The sequence below is a fragment of the Haliotis cracherodii genome, unplaced genomic scaffold (assembly GCF_022045235.1).
Source record: "Haliotis cracherodii isolate W230 unplaced genomic scaffold, xgHalCrac1.p SCAF_9, whole genome shotgun sequence".
Taxonomy (NCBI): domain Eukaryota; kingdom Metazoa; phylum Mollusca; class Gastropoda; order Lepetellida; family Haliotidae; genus Haliotis; species Haliotis cracherodii.
The window spans coordinates 13,491,841-13,508,864 of record NW_027266343.1 but is presented as its reverse complement, the minus strand read 5'-3'; the positions used below and the strand labels follow the sequence as shown (position 1 = coordinate 13,508,864).

Here is a 17,024-nt window from a genome sequence, read left to right as displayed (position 1 = left end):
GCAGATCCCACAAACTCACGATCACAACAACCACGATCAGATATTACCGCGATTGACGCCATCAAACAAACGTTTGTTGACAGAATGGAAGAACATATAATAAATGCCATACTTTAACAGTTATTTTTCTTGTAGTTTGACAATTATATGACAAGTTAATGTTTTTGCGATCGAAAATTCGATATAGCAACGGCTGTCCTAGTGTAATATGGTACTCAACCTGAACAAGGACGGTATGACTGTTGCATTGTCACCAAAACAAGACCTGGCTGTGCTAGGTGCAAACCACATGCCAGAAGAATGCCCTGGCCGCTCTACTGTAACATTGTACCCGAACTGTTGCCTGGTCATCTTCCCGAGGCAAGAGAGTTAACCGACTTTAAAAGTCCAGTTTCCACCCTTGCCGAAATAGGCTGGAATTCCTGGGCTCGATCGTAGCGCCACCAGTGGCTAATCCGAGTTATGTCCTTTCTATGCCTCTCCTATGGACCAATCAGATTCCACCTCTCGTATCACTTGCATTTGCTTCAAACAAAACGGTGGCGCCCAGTCAAGCCGATCTGATCGATAATCAAGATCTATATTGTGATAAAACGAGTCTGACATCGCGAAGTGCATCAAATCACGTGAGCACCTTGATTAAAAACATGAAAAGATTTAGAAAATATCTGTTGACAACGAGTGAGCGGTGCACATGCTTTGCAAATCCTGCAGTCGACCGAAATCTGCATGACACTTTACGAAACGGATTTCGATTTCGGTGCGCGATTTTGATTGGACTATGCATAGACTCGTTAGTCCCGCCAAAATGTAACTCCATAATACCAGGCTAGTTCGGCAAGGGTGGAAACTGGACTTTTAGAGTCAGTTAACTCACTTGCCTCGGGAAGATGTGGCCTGGTTGACTTTGTGTAGTACCATACACTAACAAGGACCTGTCGTAGCATTGCATGTTTCGAATGATGTCCTTGTTCTGCTGGTGTAACAATTAACAACAGGACAGCCAGGACACCCTGTAATAACCTGTGAACATAAACCATGCTGCTGCTGCTGCTGCTGCTGCTGCTGATGATGATGATGTGACTGCCTCATCTCAAGTTGTGTAGATTTTAATGTTTGTTTGATGTTCAAGGTCACATTCATCATAATATTCAAGCTGTATGATGGCATCCTGTAAATAATCGAGAGTGGACAAGACACTCCAGTGATTGATATTATAAGCAATGGTCTACATTGTTAGGGTAAGACGACAAGCTATTGAACAAGTCATCGAGTCTGACCACCCATTCCGTTAAATCACCTCTTAGGATTAAACTGATATGAATGCAAAATGTAATCATAAAAAATACAAAAGACTTGTCAGTAGTGTATGTGATAATTTATGACCCAAAACACACTGTACAATGCATGGCAGAATAACTTGTCAACCTAACTTGGAAAATCTTTACTTTCTCCAAACACCAACAACTGGGAAAATGACCGACAAACATGAAACTGGCATTCATTTTTCTTTCCTGAAATAAAATCTTCATATTTATTCATCCGACACTTTTGAAGTTCATCTCACACCTGGAATATTGGGTTCTATAACCATCCACACTAAACTATCATCTTGGGAAGTCAAATTGTTGGTTCACCTGCCCATGGCTATTTTCAGATATATATGGCTATTCCTTCATTGTCCATCAGCACCTGAGAGAAGGCAACACCGGGCACTGACCATGCCAGGGAGTGACCACAAGCTTCACAACTGGTGGCATAGCAATGAAGCCAAAATGCAAACAAAAAATATACAAAATTTAACATAGAGATGTGTTTATGATATTCCTTATTCTAGTGCATCTTTCAGTTCTCCCATGTCCACATTCTCAATGTGAACTGTTGTGTCCGTCTCCATGTTGGACTGGTGCCAATGTTTGGGTTTCCGGCGCCCCCGAGGTCTCTGGAAGCTCCGCGTAGATCCATGACCGAAACATATATTCTGAGGCACTCTGGAAAATAAAACAACAATGTTAAAACCACAGACAGAAAACAAACACCAGTTAGTCATACAGTCATACGGTCATCCTTCACAAAGCTTAAGCTCTCTGGGTCTTGTGGTTTTTATCGCTTAAACATTTTTCACATATTACTTCTTTTTTTTAATCCTTTTTTTCTGCAACACATTATGTCACACGTTCAATTTCCAACACCTTTCGGCTAAACAGAATTTTTTTTAATAAAACAATTTCAATATTACTTAATCTTTTAATGTAAAACAAAAAGAGAATGAAATAATCTTATCCCCCGCCATTATGACATGTCCATTTCTGTGCAAGGCAGTAGCCCTCCGGAAACGATCACTAACGCCGTTAACTTAGTCAAAGTCATTGCTATGGAAACTCGGAAAAAATATTTGTTTAAACATCCCAAACTATCAAAAAGCACCAGTTCACCACTAGACCTATCCGTGTGACAAGTTTGGTTAAGATATCTCTCATGGTTTTGAGTTCTGCACCGGAAACATGCACCCATTCCTATATCTCCCTTCAAACTCAGGTCAGAAATGCTGAATTCCTTGCTCTTGTGCACGAAATAAATAGATTGTAACATTTTTTTCTTAAAATGATTATGACGCAAACATTCATGAAATAATCTGTACAAGTCTGCATGAAGCTCCACTGTATAGCGAGCGTACTTACTTGTAACTGAACACACGTCGGGCAGTGCCCTCCTGGGGAATGTTCTCCTTCTCCACCACCTCCATGTCTCCTGCCTCACTCTGCCTATCAGCAGCCATGTCACCCCTGGCCTCACTCTGCCTATCAGCAGCCATGTCACCCCCGGCCTCACTCTGCCTATCAGCAGCCATGTCACCCCCGGCCTCACTCTGACATGCAGCTACCATGTCACCCCCCGCCTCACTCTGCCTCACAGCTGCCTTTCTGGAATCAAACACAAACACTTTACCTACACCTGAGAGGACAACATGAGGTCAACATATTATTTCACCCACTTGCATGTTAATTGTTTGCATTCAACAGGCATTAAATAACAATGTCATTGCAGCTGACATCCACATTTAGCGAATTTGGTACAGACAGCTGTTTCTCTAAAGTAATGTTATACAAGGCAGGGGTGGTCGGGTAGCCTAGTTGTTAAAGCGTTGGCTCGTCACACCGAAGACCCGGGTTCGATTCCCCACATGAGTACAATGTGTGAAGCCCATTTCTGGTGTACCCTGCACTGTACCATACTCACTCACTCGATTTTTATGGTTTGTTTGTTTGTTTGTTTGTTTGTTGTTTAATGGCGCACTCAGCAATACTCCAGCTATATGACGGCAGTCTGTAAACAATCAAGTCTGGACCAGACAATCCAGTGATTGACATCATGAGCATCAATCCATGCAATTGGGATACAATGACATGCATCAGACAAATCAGTGAGCCTGACCACCCGACCCCGTTAGTTGCCTCTCACAACAAGCATAGTCAGCGTGGGTTGATGAAGGACTATTCTCCCCGGGGTCTTCATGGGTCCTGATTTTGTCAGATGCCCCTGCTCACCCTGGTTTGGCTCTATCAAATCTGTAGTTGGCAGGGTACTTGTGCTTCTTGACCATGTGGTTCTTCCGGCTCTTCGGGGCACTGAATGTCTGCCCACATCCTTGAACCAGACACACAAACTGAAACAGTCGAACATCAGCATCATAGATACTTCTGCAGGCCAGAGAAAGATTCAGCCATGTTGATACACACAAACAGATACAGCTTTTTGGAAAAGGTGAGGAAAGATGGGGTTTAACATGACGTTCATGATTATTATACTCCTATTGCCACGCGTATGCATGTGGGTACGGCGTCTGTACTACTCGGGACTGATGACAATTTTATTGTGCTATCACATCAATAATAAACATAAACAGGAGTAATAATGTTATTTGTCACATAAACATGATGAACTCATTCCTCCCATCCCTAACAAACAAACAAAAATGTCAACAAAGACAGCCACTTTACAGCAATTTCAAAGGAGAAGAGTTCAGAGAACCAAATATGCATTCAGAGAGAGAGAGAGAGAGAGGGAGAGAGAGAGAGAGAGAGTTTGAGAGAGGGAGAGAGAGTTTGTTGTTTAACTCCGCAATATTCCAGCTATGTGAAATAATAATCAAAATAATCGAGTCTGGACCACACATTCCAGTGATTGACATCATGAGCATCGATCTACACAATTGGGATGTGATGACATACATCAACCAAGTCAGCGAGCCTGACCACCTGATCTCATTAGTCGCCTCTTACAACAAGCATAGTCGCCTGTAATGGCAAACATACAGAATAAGGGAGATAACACTCTCTAATGCCTGACCTTGTCCCCAGATTGGAGTGAAAAGAGAGGATCATGGGCTTCTCTCAGGTGTATCTCCAGCAAGTGATTGGAAGGATAGGCGCGTCGACACTCGCTGCACGTGTGACGGTGGACGCTGTTGTAGTGACTCTCATACCTGGAACAGAGGAAGCCAGAGACTCTGTGAGATTATGTCTCATGTGGTCATTCATACCCCCTGCAATGAAGAGTCCTTGACCATAACCTTTTTAACAAGAGTGCTCTGAGAGCACAACATCCCCCACATGAATTCGGCCATTCTGGCCCGGCGGGGGATAAAAATAAATAAATAACAGGATGCAGGAAGCAGAATTTTGAAAAAGGTGGGGTAATACCCAAGTCACAAAGCTGAGGGCAGAGACACCATGTATGTCTGACACAAAAGGAGGTGCATTCATCTCTCACTGGATACTCCAGTGAATAAAACTATTTTTGATTTCTGCCTATTAAGGTCTAAACGAGGCCAAATAATAATATATATTCAATGGATCATGATTAATCTCCTTGTTTGCAGGTACAACAAGTACCACTTGTTTCACTGTTGGTTGACAACAATTTCCTTTTAAGGAGAAGTCTGCAGTCACTAGAGTTTCATTGGACGATGACATGCTTGGGGCAGAAATACCATGCAGGACTTGGCGGTTCATGACAAGTGTCAGAACGTCTGACAAATAGATTTCTATGCTTTAGTTGTCTGACACGGCAAATATTCGCCTTGAAAGAACATACATCATATGACACAGAGGCAGATGACTAACAAGATGACAACCCTTTGTCTTAACTCTTCTGATGAAATGCAAGAAACTAGACATATATGACTTTGAATGAAAGAATAAATATCTACTTGAACAAGAAGGCTTGATCAATGTACTACGAATACTGGTCCACATTCAACAAAGGAAGCTGCGATGTATGGTGCACAATATTTTGATGATACGCACAAGTTTTATTTTTGTAGCGTATCTGTAATGTTCGTTGCGTATTTGATACGCTTGGATTATATTTTACTGTGTATTTCTGCATTTCTGATGCATATTTCACGCAAATATGCATATTTCTGAAATGAAACTCCATCTTTGTCTCAAGTGTATGATGAAATGCATACATACGAAATACATAAATAATTATGAAAATATGTTTTAAACATTCCTAACAATAAATTATTATTATTAAACATATAAAGGTTCACAGGCAACAATCATAACAGGGAGCCAAGCCCGGTGCGCTTGCACTCTTTGCCTGTAGCCAAGGAGGCAAAAGGCAGGGCATTTTGTTGTGGTGAAAAGTTGACCCATTTCCATGAAGCTGTTCTGCCTGTCGAGAGGGTTGGGGACAGGCCTATAGCATATCGGTATTGGGGAAATGTTGACCCATTTCCATGTAACAAGGTCTGCCTGTCTAGAGGGTTGGGGACAGGCCTATAGCATATCGGTATTGGGGAAATGTTGACCCATTTCCATGTAACAAGGTCTGCCTGTCGAGAGGGTTGGGGATAGGCCTATAGCATATCTGGAAAAGTTGAGCCAGTTTTTGTGTAGCAAGATATTAGCACTTTTGGACAGTGTGAATCATTGACGGTTCAGGCTACAGGAGTAAACATATTGCCATTAGGGAGGTAACCCTCATGGAGAAGTATGGTTCATGGTTAAAATTAATATACGAACACACAACGTTGTGGGTTTCAATTTTAGCAATATCTGCATGTCTTCATGTGCAGATCTACATCATTATAAAATAACATTACAACAATGCAGCTATTACTTTGAAAAGATTAATTATGAACAAATATTAATAACTTTACCATCATAGATATATCAATGTCAACAGTATTATATATACCACTATGATTGTGAGTGAGTGAGTATGGTTTCACGCCCCTTTTAGCAATATTCCAGCAATATCATGACGGGGGACCCCAGGAATGGGCTTCACGCATTGTACCAATGTCGAGAAGCGAACCCGGGTCTTCGGGGTGACGAGTGAACCTTAAACCACTAGGCTACCCGACCGCCCCTCATGTGCGCTTTAGGACAGCATAGGTACTTGCATCAATACATCGGTATGCAACCAAATTTATTTGTGCCATGCTCTTGATCAAGGTGATCTTATAATTCATTGGTGGGCAACTTGTCACAAGATTTACTGATTTGTGATTAGAAAATGAACTGGTTACCACCCCCTCCAAAACTGGTTTATCACAGACGATCACAACCTGGACTAATGGAGCAGAATATGACACACTTCGGAGACTAGAAGTACGACTCGAGCCAGAGGACAAATCATCTAATCCTCTAATCTGAGTGAGAGAATGTCTCTTGGTTGTCCCTTTGATGATAGTGTTGCTGATAGGATCAATCACAAGGCAATCTTTGATTGGTCGGATGAAAGGTCGTTATGACGTGACCCTTAATGGGATGTCCTCAGATCTTTGTTTAGCAGTAGCAAATGAGATTGAATCACAAGGTCACATATGTGAAACAAGTGTTAACATCTCGTTCAACATTTTAGCACACACAGCATTTTACGAGATGCGGAAATGTATGTCAAGGACGCACAAATGTATAATGAATGCAAAAAAAATAAAATTTTGTCCCGAAGGATACACAATGATTTTCATTGCACCAAATCCTTGATAAGTAATTATCAAATCTTACAGTATGGCATTTCATTACTTTACAGGACCTTCATGTTTCTTGTAAGGACCCTTAAAATTAGTAATTAGTGGTCCCCTGAGTCCCAAAGTTTTGAGGTGAGGTGAGGTGAGGTGAGGTGAGGTGAGGTGAGGTGAGGTGAGGTGAAATAGGGTGGTTAATGCTGACAGCCTGAAATGTTTATGTACGGCAGATATATTTTTCTAGAATTAATTGCCCATAATTAAGGGGGCATATAACACACGAGTGCGTATTGGATGGGAATAAATAAGTCTTGTGTACATTGATCAATCGGAAGGGGTGCTAATTGTGATTGTTCACTAGCCAATATATTAGCAAATACCGCCATGGGGGCTTATTAGAGCGGGGCGCTTATTCCGTCGAATACAGTTTTCTGCCCAATCATCCCCCAGGGTGTCGACGTAGGAAGTGTTCAGTTCAGCTGTATTTCTCAGCCAAAAATATAAAATTCTGAGGTCAATTTTCGTAAATTCTGCAACCAGATTTTGATTATTCTGCAGACAACTTTGCAACATGTTACACAACCGCGGAATGCAATGTGGACCCATAGTTGTACACTTACCCAAGAAGGGTATCAAAGGTCTCGGGACATCCAGCAATACTGCAGGGGAACTGAGGTATCCTGAAATACAAGAGAGCAACACTGAGGAATGTTCTGTCAAATGTACAATGCAGCATCAAGATCATGAAGTCCCAGGGCAATCCACTCTTCCAAATATGGATATACCAATATTTGGGTGCCCTCTACAAATGTTAAAGTGAGTGAGTGAGTGAGTATGGTTTTACGCCGCTTTTAGCAATATTCCAGCAATATCACGCCGGGGGACTTCAGAAATGGGCTTTACACATTGTACTCATGTCGGGAATCAATCCGGGGTCTTCAGCGTGATGAGTGAACGCTTTAACCACTAGGCTACCCGATCGCCCCCAATCTAAATGAAATTGACGTAGTATGATGCCATCCCTATTTGACATAAGTTTTAGACATTGAGAAATTTCCGTAAAGTAGTTCTGGATTTCTCCATTTGATGGAAAACGTAGTCATGTGACATACTGACGTTCATCGGGAAATGAACACCACAGTGAGCTTGGTCCTGTTCATCTGGGCGAGGTCACCTGCTACTGTCAGTATTGTTTGCGGTGTTCTTTTCTAGTATCTTATGTTCACTATTGTTATTACTGTTAGCATCTGTTGTTCTCTATTAGTCACTGTTGGAATCATCATCAACAATTTCATTTAGTTTTCCCATGAAGCTGTTCCCAAAGGCTCACCTCCTACAGTCAATGGTGTCTGTCTCAAGGGGCAGCTGTTTGACAGAGTAACAACAGAATCGGTCTCCGTCCTCAAAGAACTGGTCTCGCACATCTCGTGACCTCTTCTGGGGTCTCCACTGCCAGACTGTTGCCTGTGTTTCCATGACGCTGTAACATACACAACACATGACTACCATGATGATGGGGAAACTAGGGTCAGTTATAGGTGGGTCTCCATGACGCTGTAACATACACAACACATGACTACCATGATGATGGGGAAACTAGGGTCAGTTATAGGTGGGTCTCCATGACGCTGTAACATACACAACACACACCTGTTGGAGATGAGGAAACTAGGCTCAGTTATAGACAGGTCTCCATGATACACAATGCACAGCCTACTGACTAGGGAACAATTGTTGCTGAGGACCAATTAATAATGACACCCTGCTATAGCACACGCAGGATCAGGCCTTCTTTTTCAGTTTCTCACATTAGAAGAGAGTAGTTGATATGCTTACAAGCTGTGCGTCACTTCGCCCAGAAAAAACAATGTCACAACCTAAGTTAGCACTTTTTTAAACATGCAGTACAATCTGAGTCTATTGCTATATCCATAGTAGTTTTATTGATAAGCATTGTACATTGTTTACTTTATTGGTCTGCAACTGTTGGTATACAACAAATTCATAGTGTGTTGACATTTCTTACTCATTATAATCAACAAAATATTTGAGTGAGTGAGTGAGTATGGTTTTACGCCGCTTTTAGCAATATTCCAGCAATATCATGGCGGGGGACATCAGAAATGGGCTTCACACATTGTACCCATGTCGGGAATCGAACCCGGGTCTTCTGCGTGACGAGCGAACGCGTTAACCACTAGGCTACCCGACCGCCCCACAAAATATTTGCAGGAGATTCCAAAGATAATTATAAATGCTATATGTATAACTGAAGAGGTGATATGCCACATGCTGTTTAGACGATGTAACTGATACAGAAGTCTACAGGAAAGTTCTCCGTGGTCTAGTGGTAGAGTGAGTGAGTTGGGTTTAACAACGCTTTTAACAATATTCCAGTCTGCTTAATGTTGGAGGAAAGCTTGAAGTGATGAAGGTCTCTGACATTTACCACAATGGCGAAAGCCACGAGCACGACAAACCTAGAAACATAATCAGGGCGAACCTGGATTCGAACCCATAATCATAGGTTTCTGGCGTGCCCAAGGGACACAACTCTGCACAGCGAATCGCGGTGCCTTAGACGACTGGGCCACCCATGCCCCCACTAGTGATACAGCGTCCGCCGGGAGAGCGGAAGGTCCAGGGTTTACTCACAGGCCGCATCATACTAAAAGATGTTAAAAGATGGTGCTCTGCATTAAGTGGCAAAAACGAGGACTGGTCAGTTTGCAGTCAGTACACTGTGTCTGAGATGGGTATTCATGTTAAACTGTCGCATGGTATCTCAGTGGGCTAGCACTACGAAGTTTGGCATTAGTCTGGACTAGTACAAGCAGCCACACACACACACACACACACACACACACACTGACATGCTCGCATGTCGATATACAAGTGCAATAATCTTGAAACGCGACATTAAACCCAATTTCACCTTGCCTTCACTCCTCTCTTCGCAGTAGGCTATAACAGAAATCAGCTGAAAACTTTTTTCACTGTTGCGCAGTCAGTATGGTAAACATTAATTCTTTATAGATCTACACGTAATTCAGAAATAACACCCAAAAATGGTGATAACTTATCGTACATGCTCCTTTACTAGATCTCAAATCGTGACCGTGAGAGGTATCGACATTCACAAACACTAAACACCTGACAAAAATCTCGACTTTTGCAAACACTTAGACTTGAGCAATGAGAAGCCGCCTTGGTCGCGTGAAACATACCAGAGTTACTTCCCCTTTCTCTTGTGCTTGTGGCCACACTCGTGAATTGAATTACAAATCAGCTTCGTACTCGTGGTCAGGCCACCTTTAAAGTGAATGAAATGAATTAAACACACACGTTCTCCTTCGTCTGGTAGAGATTTCTGAATAGGCCTACACGTGTTGGGGAAACAGTTCACTTCTCCGCCAGAGGGAAGGAGAGCCTGTCCATCAAATCGTCAATTTTGTCCTGTAATATTTCAACAATATCCGCCGATATAAACATGTGAGTGTCGTCTAGGTCTTGTAACACAAACTTCTTCCCCAAAGCGTTGGTGTCGTCTAAATGAAGCAAGAACTGTTTCATTGCTGGGTCACATTCGACCAACACGCCTTTCATAACATTCACCATCTTGGCGGCCGGTGTTGCCTGTAATAATAGCCCATGTAATTTGTGTCCCTAAACATGCAAAAATTCATGGACTAAATTTCAAGGACACAAGGGTAACGGTATATTGCTATAGAAAAGTTGCAAAACATGTCATTAGATATAGAGATGGTCAGCCGAGTGTGTTTCCGTATCTTATATTAAAAATTAGGAATAGAAATTCGCCTGCGAGTTTTTTAGAAATAAAAGGACGATTTAAGCCCTGGGTGGTTTATTCTCCCTGCAGTGTTATATTGCACGGTAATCAAAGACTACGTCGTTTATTTCTCGTATGAGATATCAACAGCCCCTTTAAGAATGTTAGGAAAAAGTAGATTTACCCGTATTTAAATCATGATGACTCCATGAAGAGAATCCGACCGCGGCAGTGTCGGGCAAGTCCATTCTATAAACAGGGGTGTTAAGTTTAGTATTTCCCAGATAGTCGCACAACTTTCACGTCGATTATCTGTACCTTTTCCCCCCATACCGATTGTCATATCTCTTCCACTTCTGGATGCGATTGTTTGAGTGTTGCGTTTATCTACGTTGCCTAGCTACAGCTTCGGGGAACAACTCACTAGACACTTCCCTATAAAAAAACCAACATCGTCCAATTAACGACGTCATCAAGTTGCGATGGCATGTTCAAATCTCCAGAAATGACGTCATGATAGAAGACTGTTTTATCGTGAAATAAACCACGCTTCGCTCTTCATTGTTTTTGCGATTTATCGCGTAGCTATCTTATATATGTTATTATTAGTTACATGGCCCTGTGTTTTATCATATGTCGTTACTAAAATCATGACTGTATGTAGGACTATGTTTACTTAATAAAGTAGGTTTAGAAGCCGTGTACAAATACAATATTTGAGGATGGGTGAAACGGGTAACGTCGCGTGGAAGATTATTACACTTATATTGTGACGCATCTTCCCGAGGCAAGGGCGTTAACTGACTATAAAAGTCCACAGTCAGTTAACTCCCTTGCCTCGGGAAGATGACAGCGATGTACATGCACGAATGTGTGTGCGTGCGTGCGTGCGTGCGTGCGTGTGGCTGCTTTTTCTAGTCGGGAATAATGCCGATTTTATAGTGCTAGCCCACTAAGATACCATTCCGCAGTTTAACATGAATACCCCACTCAGACACAGGATACTGACTCCGAGCCGACCAGGCCTTGTTTTAGACCTTAATGCCAACGTCAGGCAGGGTAACAACAAATACACACTTTTATGTCTTTTGGTAGGACTCGGCCGGGGATCGAACCCTAGACCTTACGCTCTCCCGGCGGACGCTCTACTACTGGACCACGAAGGCGGTCCAATGTTTGAGTGAGCTGGTTCATTAATTATATAGTGCTAATGACTTGCAGCCATGTTGTCCACAGAAACACGGTGACACATTGGGAAACCTCTACCTAAGCATATTGGGAATATAAGTCAAAAGTGTATTCACAAAGAAGATATGGCATTCAAGTATATAGAGAGCTTGAAAGTAGTTCCCGCTAGGCGACCTCATTTGCATATTTATGGGATCACGACGCCAAGTTCATCAGATTGGTTTGACGCATCCATAAAACAAGCCTTTTTAATACTATTATATTATTAAACAAGCCTTTTTAATACTAGTATATGATAAAACAAGCCTTTATAATACTGTATATGATAAAACAAGCCTTTATAATACTGTATATGATAAAACAAGCCTTTATAATACTAGTTTATGATAAAACAAGCCTTTATAATACTAGTACATGATAAAAAAAGACTTTATAATACTAGTTTATGATAAAACAAGCCTTTATAATACTAGTATATGATAAAATTGGTTTCTGTTTCCGTATTTCAAAATGTAGGCTGACCCGTAACATGGGGCAGTATTTGATTTATTTGCAAATCTAACTGGCCAATTGTATTAAAATTCAGGACATCACATCAGTATCTGCTGCTTGAAACCGGGAGAAGGAAAAATATCCCCCTAAATTATCGGAAATGTAACCTAAGCAATCTCGATTACGTCGGAGATGAATTTCATTACCTATTTGTATGTCTAATTTTTGAAATAAGATTATGGCTACATTTAGGAAATGATTTGTTTGTTACTAGGAAAACACTGCATTACTTCTGTATGGAATCGTATTAGTGCCACAGTCTAAAAAAAGTATGATCTCCGTAGATGATAATTTGTGTTGTTGTTTTTTTCAGACTGTGGCACTTATTCTTGCCGTAAAAGGTGACTATGCTTGTCGTAAGAGGCCACTAAAGGGATCGGGTTGTCAGGCTCGCTGACTTGGTTGATGCATGTCATCGATCCAAATTGCGTGAATCGATGCTCATGATATCAATCGCTGGATTGTCTGGTCCAGACTCGATTATTTACAGACCGCTGTCATATAGCTGGAATATTGCTGAGTGCGGCGTTAAACAATAAACAAACAAACAAAACTTTCGATGATAATATCGCACACGGAGATAAAAGTATCATCTACGTAGATGAAAGTGTTATCTACGTAGATAATAAAAATATTTTAGACTGTGGCACTAATACGCTTCCATACTTCTGTAGGTATTTTTTATGTGTATATATTTGTAACCAGATATTTGCATGTTTATAAATTGTACATTTTATATTTTGAAACTGCACAGTATTTGTACATCTTATGCCAAATGATGTGACCTGGTTGTAAAAACTTCACTTCAGTACAAGAAGAGATGAATATATTACTATTTGATAACTGCAAATAAAGGTAATAAAATCATTTTGTCAACGGAGTAACAGATTGTGTTATCTGGTGCTTCAGCCTGATTACTTACATCACCTATGCCAAGTACAATAGAAGTACTTTGTCTGGTTTTAATCATAGATCGTATGAAACAATTTTGTAAGAAACGTGACAAGAACTACACTATCCAAGATTTCAGAATACTCTTCTTTATTTGCGTAACGATTTTTTTGACGTCATGGTTACTTTTTTTTAATTTAGTACGCACGCACCAAGCAAGTATGGATATTTAGGAAAACCTGAGGGGCAAAAAAAACGTTATTTGATTTTATCATATGTTTGGTTTTCAATCGAAAATGACTAAAGTAAGCTATATTATATAAAAAAGGAACTGTACTGGCCCTTAGTCAACACTCAATGTATACTTCTACATGGTAGAAATGTGATTTTTTAAAGTAAATATATTTAAAGTAAAAATAAAAGTTTCGCATAATACACAACTGTTTGAAAATCAAGAAATTTGTTTTTTTCCGGCACATTTTTACAACATTTAAAACATGGAAGGATTCATGCGGTTGCAAATTCAGTTCTTACTCCCGTCTTCTTTGAACAATTTATTTTTAAACAAATTTGCCAAGCCACAGACAAATTTGTACAAACGGTTGCAGGAATGAGTGATGGTTAATAGATATAATCAAACTAAACAACAGTTCTTTCAATTTTCAAGTGCATAAAAATACTTCTTTTCCCCTTCAGTTAGTAACTGATTTACTTTGAAGAGCAGCATCATAAACTAGTATTATGATGTCAAATTGTACAGAATTTTATCACAGGTCTCATAGGCTTTTTATAACATTTGAAATATTTGGAGAACACTTATGACATACCTTAACATGTAAAATTTCTGAAGAAACCTTATTGCATACCGAAACATGTAACATTTCTAAACAAACCTTATTACATACCGAAACATGTGACATTTCTTGTCTTGAGTTGGGTATTTTACGTGCGCTTTCCGACTTTATGCGTCTGTCGCACACGGGCCCGCCAGGGCATTTTGTGTGTTTGCCGGGAGAGGTATAAGCCAAAGAGGAGACGGTGCAAACCAGGTCGGGACTTTTAGGGGTTGCTTACATTTTGAATTTTGAAATTTTGAGATTTTTGGAAAAATGTCATTGGTGGGGAGGAACTAAGGGAGGTGTTTGGGTAATATGTTTTGGTTGTTAATTTATTTATTTATTTCTGATTATATGCGGCCTATTAGGCCAGTTTTGATTAAGTATATGCCCAGGGCTTTATAATTTGATGGGTCGTTTAGTGGGTTAAGTAGTGTTGCTAGAGTTAGCACGGTTTGGAGGTTTAATGTGGTTTGGAGGTTTGTTCTGTGTTGTTTGTAGTGTGTGTAGTGTATTAGTGCATGCTCTGGTGTTTCTTGATGGTTGCAGTGTGGGCATTTACCTGTTGTGTTTTTCTTAAAATTTTATTTAGGAAGTTGTTTAGTTTGGTGTTGCCTGTTTGTAGTTTTTCGATTTTTTGGACTGATGGTGTATTTTAATTTTTTTTAGTGGCCTTTGTAGTATGTTTGTTAGTTTACAGTTTGAGTTTGGGTAATTATTTTGCCATTTTTGGGAGAATTTTTGTTTAGTGATGCTTTTGATCTCCGTTTTTGAAATGGGTAGGTTTAAGCTTACTTCTGGGAGTTTCAGGGATGACTTGGCCGCTTTATCTGTGTGTTGACGTAGATTCTGACGTGCGCGGGTATCCATGTGAATTCTATTTGTTTTCCTATTTTAGTGAGTCCACTTAGTGAGTCGGTTAGTATTAGGATTTTGTCGTGTTTTTTTAATCTGTTGCGGGTTGTGTTGGGCCGTGGTCATGCCCATGAGTTCGGCTGTGAAAATTGACTGGTTGTTTGGGAGTCGGTACGATTTAGTTTGTTTGTTGGTTGTGAGATGTGGACGCCGAACCCTGTGTGTTTGGAATTAGGATCAAAGGATCCGTCTGTGTATATGTGGCACCAATTTGGCCATTTTCCATGTATGTATGCTAGTGTGGTGGTTTTAGCGATGTTGGGGTTGGTTTGTTTATTTAGTGTGGAGGCGAGTGTTGACTATATAGTGGAGGGGGGGGGGGGGGGGGGGGGGGGGGGGGAAGGTGAAGTTTGGGTGAGAAGATGTTTGATGGTTTGTAGTTTTGTTTTAGGTTGTTTCGGTTGCATTCTTTTAGGTAGTTTAGTATTCGTTGTGAGATTGGGGTTAGGCGTGGGGTATTGCGAACGAGAGCTTGATTTTTTAAGTTTATGTTGTTTTTTAGGATTTGTTTGATGAGAATGTTGGACTGGGATGCGGCCGGGAAGTTTAATGTTAGTTGTTCCCGACGTAAATCCAGAGGTATTTCGCCTGTTAATGCCTGAAGTCAGGTGCATATTAACACCCTATTAAAACTTTACAACTTCATCTTTCAAAACGGCCAGGTTCTTTCACCCTGGAAACAAGCACTAGTCATACCAATCCCAAAACCAAATAAACCGACTGACCAGGCCAACTCATATAGATCAATCTCCATAACCTCTAACCTATGTAAAATTATGGAATCAATGATTAAAAATAGGCTTCAACACTTCCAAGCCTAAAATAATATAATAAATCCAGACCAAAGCGGCTTCACCCCAGGCCGCTCAACCTTAGATAACCTCGCCCGCCTGGATCAAGACATCAAAACAGGCCAACTCAACCGACAATACATAACAGGCATTTTTCTAGACTTTTCTAAAGATACAAAACTCCAAAAATAGGACTAAAAGGATAAATAATTAACTTCATCCAAGACTTCCTAACTAATCGCAAAATAACCGTGGGTGTCGACCCAACCCGATCGGACCAGTGTCCCCTAGAAAACGGCACACCCCAAGGCAGCATCCTAAGCCCCAACACTTTTCAATATAATGATAAACGACCTCTTTGAGGAACCATCCCCTTAAAGAAAACACATCAAAGTACGCGGAGGATGGAGCCCTCTGGATCCGCACCAGAAGCATAAAAATGGCCCAAAATCTACTACAAAAAAATCACTAAATAAAATACAACAATGGGCAGATAAATGGGGCTTCTCATTAAATGTCGAAAAAAACCAGGAATAGTATTCAAACATAAAAAAATGCACCCAGCCTCCCCAAAACTTCAATTAAACAACAACCCCATCAAATTCAAAAAAACAAACTAAATCTCTAGGGTTAATCTTTGATGAACATCTCACCTGGGATGCTCATGTTAAACACCTTGTAAATAGATGCAGTAAAGACCTTAACACACTAGTACTCAGATGCCTCACGGGCTCCAACTGGGGAACCTCCAAAGACACCTTACTATCTCTATACACTTCACTGATCAGGGCCCCGTTCCACAAAGCGAGCTTAGTGCTACGTTGGTCGTAAGCCTATGATAAAGTATGGGAGTTACGACCAACTTAGCACTAAGATCGCTTTGTGGAACGGGTCCCAGATCTCAACTAGACTGCGGCTGCGCAATATATAAAACCTTAAACGACTCACGAAACGATACATTAAACTTAAGGGATATCAAGAGAAAGGACATGGCATCTATAGATTTGTAATATATTTGTAAATGTAAGCAGAATAAATGAATTGTATTCCTTTTATGACCGTATCCAGGCTCTAACGTG

At 40.8% G+C, this 17,024-nt stretch overlaps 1 protein-coding gene across 1 annotated transcript; it reads right to left on the bottom strand.

Moving 5' to 3' along the window:
- Positions 1-1,387: 1,387 nt before the first annotated feature.
- Positions 1,388-10,380, bottom strand: LOC139452511 (zinc finger protein 511-like). The gene is made up of 7 exons (XM_071234017.1): positions 10,210-10,380; positions 8,313-8,462; positions 7,603-7,662; positions 4,351-4,486; positions 3,549-3,667; positions 2,682-2,924; positions 1,388-1,991 (listed from the first exon to the last, which is right to left on the bottom strand). The coding sequence occupies exons 2-7, from the start codon at positions 8,456-8,458 to the stop codon at positions 1,829-1,831; spliced, it is 867 nt and encodes a 288-aa protein (XP_071090118.1). The 5' UTR covers positions 8,459-8,462; positions 10,210-10,380; the 3' UTR covers positions 1,388-1,828.
- Between the last annotated feature and the right edge of the window lie 6,644 nt (positions 10,381-17,024).